The sequence below is a fragment of the Phoenix dactylifera genome, chromosome 15 (genome assembly GCF_051530095.1).
Source record: "Phoenix dactylifera cultivar Ajwa chromosome 15, Ajwa_hap1_PhDact_Kaust_v1.1, whole genome shotgun sequence".
In the NCBI taxonomy this organism is placed as follows: Eukaryota; Viridiplantae; Streptophyta; class Magnoliopsida; order Arecales; family Arecaceae; genus Phoenix; species Phoenix dactylifera.
In genome coordinates this window covers 22,398,095-22,403,745 of record NC_143204.1, presented here as the reverse complement: position 1 = coordinate 22,403,745, position 5,651 = coordinate 22,398,095, and the positions used below count along the sequence as shown (strand labels likewise).

At 39.4% G+C, this 5,651-nt stretch overlaps 1 protein-coding gene across 1 annotated transcript; it reads left to right on the top strand.

The window, feature by feature from the left end:
• The first annotated feature begins 333 nt into the window (after positions 1 to 333).
• LOC103714815 (peroxiredoxin Q, chloroplastic-like) lies at positions 334 to 2,514 on the top strand. The gene is made up of 4 exons (XM_008802233.6): positions 334 to 627; positions 924 to 1,061; positions 1,602 to 1,691; positions 2,146 to 2,514. Exons 1-4 carry the CDS (start codon positions 430 to 432, stop codon positions 2,362 to 2,364), a joined length of 645 nt encoding a protein of 214 aa, XP_008800455.2. The 5' UTR covers positions 334 to 429; the 3' UTR covers positions 2,365 to 2,514.
• Positions 2,515 to 5,651: the final 3,137 nt, after the last annotated feature.

The following is a 5,651-nucleotide window of genomic DNA, read 5'->3' as shown; positions in this document are numbered from 1 at the left end:
CCCTCTTCATCAAAAAAAAAAAAAAATCTTTTTCTCCTTTTTGATGCTTTTTCTTTATTTATTTTCCATATCATGAAATAAATCAATGGAACTTCTCCAAAAAAAAAAAAAATCATGGAAAACAATCCTTCTCTCTCTCTCTCTCTCAAAAAAAAAAGGAATCACGGGAAAAAGGAACCCCAGATCTGTTATCAAGAGAAGAAAAACAATGTGACAACTCCACAAGAATACAGATCAATGAAGGACAAAATTGTCATTTGGCAGAAATAAGGAATTCCTATGCAAGGTCAGCAATTGGCCACGCTGAAGGCGCTCTATCTTCTATCTCAAACCCCCCTCATCAACACATGAAACATACTTGACCCACCATCTCCTCCCCTCAAAAAAGAGAAAGGAGAGGCCTTGCAAAACTCCCAATTACTCCTGCCAATGGCTTGCACCTCTCTCCCCAAACACTCACTCCCATTTCTCCAAGCACCAATCTCCACCAAGAATCCACACTCTCCAACTCTTACAATCCTCTCCAAGTCCTCACAGTCCCAGATACATGGCCTCAAGCTCTCCAGCCCTACCACCCCCTCAACACCATCTTCTTCTTTCCCTCCAAGGACACCCATTTGTGCTAAGGTACATGCTCTATTCTTACCATATGGATATATCAACTCTATATAATTTTCTTCCTTCTGGTATCTCCTTTTATGTGCTCCAACCTTTGTCAGGACTAAATTTTCCCACCTCTAACACCTCAGCATTTCTTTATTAGGTGCATAAACTTAAATTAGTTCACTTCAAACACCAGTAGGGGAGGAATGGAGCATAAAAACATTATTTTAAATCTGGATTCTGCCACACTTCTTTCTCTATTTTTGTTCTTCTTCTCTAGTGCTAGAGCTAGTAGGTCTGAAAGGTGTGAATGCTTGTAGGTGTCCAAGGGTGATGCGCCCCCTTCATTTACTTTAAAAGATCAGGATGGGAAGGATGTGGCTCTCTCCAAATTCAAAGGGAAGCCGGTTGTCGTCTACTTCTACCCAGCGGATGAGAGCCCAGGGTGCACTAAAGAGGTAAGGTTCTGGTCTGGGTTCAAGTCCATTGGTAGTACAAGGTCCATTACTTGGGCTGCAAATAATTCAGGACTCTGTTTGGAATATGGTTCTAATGTTTTGGGCTAGCATTCAATGCTTCTGCAGCATAAATGAATGGGCAAGTTCGAATTGGGTCTGGTCGAGTTCCAGTCCAAATCTTGCCAGCCTAGAAACTTAATCCATTTTAATGAAATGGATCTATATAAGTGTGGACCATGACTCCCTGAGAATTAAACTTGGCCCAAACCCAACTCGTGTGCGCGCTTCAACCCGGGAATGCAAGGCTCACGCCATTGTTGGATCGGGAGAGAGTGCGTTTGGGGAGGGTCGGATGTACACAGCTTTACACTGCATGCATAGAGGCTATTTTTGTATTTCAAACCCATGATGAACCATTAAGCAACCTTACAGTTGCATCAAGGCTCATTATAGCTGTTAGTAGTAAATAATGGCAATCTAATTAAACTTAGGATGGATGAGACTGAATTGGTAATAATCATTTTAAGCTTGTTTCTTTAGGCTTGTGCCTTCAGAGACTCTTATGAAAAGTTCAAGAAGGCAGGAGCTGAGGTGTTAGGAATCAGTGGTGACGATCCTGCCTCTCACAAGGTAATTAGTTTATCTTTGGTAATTAGCTATCATTTATTTGTCTTATCTATTAGTTGGGAGAAGATAATTCATGCTAGAATAATGCACTGAGATTGTGTATCTACTTCGCGGTCGCTCTTACACTTTTTCATAGGTAAAGATAAATGTGGAGTTAATTATCATTCTCGCAGCTTCGTTGATGCCTAATTTTGATCTATGGTTTAGATTTTAATTTTAATGAACCTTTTATTGTAACCGTAATCAGAAAAAATATGCCTATAATTTATAAATTTGAAATTTGTATTGTCCTGCGAATTGCTCTGCACTAGGAAAATAAGCATTTCTTGTTCATGGCGATGTGCTATATATGTGCTATGTTAATTAAGACCTTAACATATTAGTAGAATAATATGTATGGGAACTTCTGATAATTTTGTCTTCTCTAATACTTTTGTTTTTTGAGTAATGTAAACAGGCCTTTTCTAAAAAGTATAGGTTGCCATTCACCTTACTTAGTGATGAAGGCAACAAGGTCAGAAAACAGTGGGGGGTGCCATCTGATCTTTTCGGAACATTGCCTGGGAGACAAACCTATGTAATTGATAGAAATGGGGTGGTTCAGTTGGTCTACAACAATCAATTCCAACCGGAGAAACATGTAGACGAGACCCTAAAGCTACTGAAAAGCCTTTAAGGCATTTTGTTTCTTTTTTCTTTTTTTGAGAAAATCTTTAAACATTCTGTTGTGTGATGTTCCTATTCTATGTCTAGTCTTTTGTCCCCTACATTTGCTTGTACCAAACATACATTTAGCAAGATGCAGGCTAGTGCCTTCCATGATCAACATTGCTTATAGTGAATTCAAGCTTCATAGTTTCATGTGAATTGCTTATTAAGCTCATTGGAAATGCATATATTCAGAACAATTTTTGAATACTCCTTGTCCTTATCTTACTTCCTATCCACCATAGATATGGAATTCCCATATATCTATCTGTATTTTTTGAAAGTGAATTCCCTATGATGAAAAAGGTGTAGATGAAGAACAGCAAGGGCTAGTTGAATTGATTTAGCTTTATTTAAATAGCCGTAGGTTGGTCAAGTGAACCCAGTACTGGCATGAAAGCATAACCATGAAAGATGAAGATCACACTTCTAAAGATTGATCAACTATACTGGTGTATCTCCAGTACGTTTCTAGAGTGATGCAACTCAAACCATCTTAATAGTGAAACTCCACCTGAGACTTGATCAGAAGCCTGGTTTAGTGCAATGCCTGCAGCAGCCCCTTTTTCTGAATAAAGGTTTGAGTTTAGCCATCATCTTCATTCATTGAGAGAATAAAGAGTAAAAGGAGCAAAAAGACAGGAAAAAGAACCCCCAGGAGTATCATGTCCAAAAATATGAGAACAGAGAGAAGCACGAAAGACCATGAAATGCTTTGATCCCAACAAACAGTCAACTCACTCCACAAGGAGAAAATTAAGGTCGTTAGGTGTAATGGACTGCTGTTACCCAATAAAAGTGGCAGAGGGACCTGGATCCATTGCACAGTCATGGACTGAACACCAAGCTCCCTTGCTGTTGTAATCCGTTTATACATATATTTGTCTTTAGTTGTTATTATTTGAGTACTCTTAAAATGTCAGAGATGAAAAGCTAAAACAACAGTTGGAAGTAAAAATTTCAGCAAACAAGCAATGCCCGGAAAAGACTCAGCGTAACAGCCCGTAATACCAATGCTAATAAATGTAGTTGTCTGCATCTCTGGGATGCCAAATGTGTTTTACGGAGAGAAGAGCGGCTGTGTTTGTTTCGAGTGAATCATCATGTTCTTCTTCTTCTTTCTCATTTTTTTTTTTATTTTTTTTATTATTTTTATTATTTTTTTCAGGGAAAGTGAGCTTGCACGTAGGTTACATATGGTTAGCAGTACAAACATCGAGCATAATTCCTACCAATTCAATTATTTTTCCCAAAGAAATAGTGGTTGAATAATTTTTAATCCCCGTTGCACCTAAGAGTTTGATTGAATTCAAACTTTGATGCCGGAGACGGCATCTAGACCATTTGAACAAACAAACCTAGGGCAATTCTCGAACTCACTTTGTAATGATTCATGCAGGTGGATATTTAGTCCCACATTAGTTATTCACTAAATAAATCTTACAGTACCAAGAAACTTAAATAATATCTTCTAGCTAGTCCTTTTAGATAAGGTTTTGAGTTGTAACAAATTGTATCAGAGTAGATCTGACCCATGACCTGTGTAGATTAGGGGACATCCCAACATGGGTATATTTGAGCTTACCACAAGCTCTAGCAAGGACGCTAGGACTTAAATAAGGTAAGTATATGAGGATCCGTGTAGGTGTGTGTTTAGTCCCAGTGGCGTAGAGCTCTCCCACATCACCTTCATCTCTCCCTTTCTCTCTCAAACATTCTCCAATGCTTTCTCTCATAAATGGAGATGCAAATACTTTATTTTTTATTAATTTATTCTATTTTTTAATTCTTCTATTATATTTTGAGTAAATCTAAGCCAGCCAACATAACTCAATCTGCCCTCGAATTTTTATCCTTTACTCTTGATACATCTCAGAACCGACCATAGCTAACGGAGCAGACCGACCAATTAAGCCCACCATGTGGCCAACCTAAAAGCGTACAGAGAGTCTTTTGAATTTCAAAATTTCTTTCTAGCCGGCAACACCACGGCTACGACCACGAGTGATTTTTTTAATTGCATGGACGAGATGTATGAAGCGTGACGTGTGAGCAAAACGTCCATACGTGAGCTTTGGAACGTAAGATGAGTTACCAAATACGGTTGATCTGTACGCCCAAATACTTCAGTGATGGGCACTGATCCTCGCTTATACAAACTAATTTAGGGGGACCCTTTGGATAGATGCTTTTGAATCCTCATATGCTCTTATACTGTCGCTTTGTCACTTTTACAACATCTCCACTATTCTTTGAGAATCTTTTTAGCTTAGGCCAAAAGAACTTCTTCATGTTTGTTGTTTTAGGTTGGAGCTAGCCCTGGAGCAAAGATCGGAGCATGATCTGCTCTTCCCAACACCATCTCGAGAACGATCGATATTGAAGCTGTTGCCATCCGAGCACATTGACCACCACCTCGCTATCTCGGAGCCACATCGTAACTTTCTATCGGTCTTTATGGTTTAAACAGTCAATCATCGAGCCCTCCAATAACTTAGCCAACTTGGCGCCTTAGTCAAATCAATGTCCAGCTGCAACAATTTTCATAGGAAGGTTCATGGTCATGCCATCGAGCCATGCACTCGTTGGCTTGTTAATTTTTGACAATGGATGGTGGGATCGACTCACCTCCATCGCACGACATATCATTCAACGGTGGCCTTCGTGTCATGTCCCTACCTTCGGAACAATGTTAATTTGTTTTAGGTTAAAAAAAAACACAGGCATTGAAGGAACCAAAATGGAAAAAAAATTCCCCTACTTCATACGGTTGTTATAGCGTCTATGGGTTTGGGTTCGGTTTTTGGCGTGAACGATCATGCTCGTCTTTGGCGTGCGAGTGACTATTGGATCCTCTTGGCTACGTTGAGATGCCCATTGTGCCCATGGGATGGATCCCAACAAAGATTTTAATAAAATGGTATACTTAGACCCCCTTGGGTTTTCTCGAGAAATACTTAAGACTGCAAAATTTCTTTTGAGACGTATGTCCCAAAAAAAAAATAACATACATGAGGGGGGTGAGGGGGGTGGTTGCTTACTTGCTTCATCTCTTTCGAGGTGTATGGGTATGACTTTTTTTTTTTTTTGACAAAATAAAGAACTATAACTTGATTCATAAGTATGCTGTAGAATTGTCTCCTTTGCATTTATCTAGAGAGGGTCAATGAGCGTGCAGACCAAGAACAAAGGAACACAACTCCCGAATGGTCACGGAGCCATGCATCCATGACTACATTTGAATAGAGTACTATA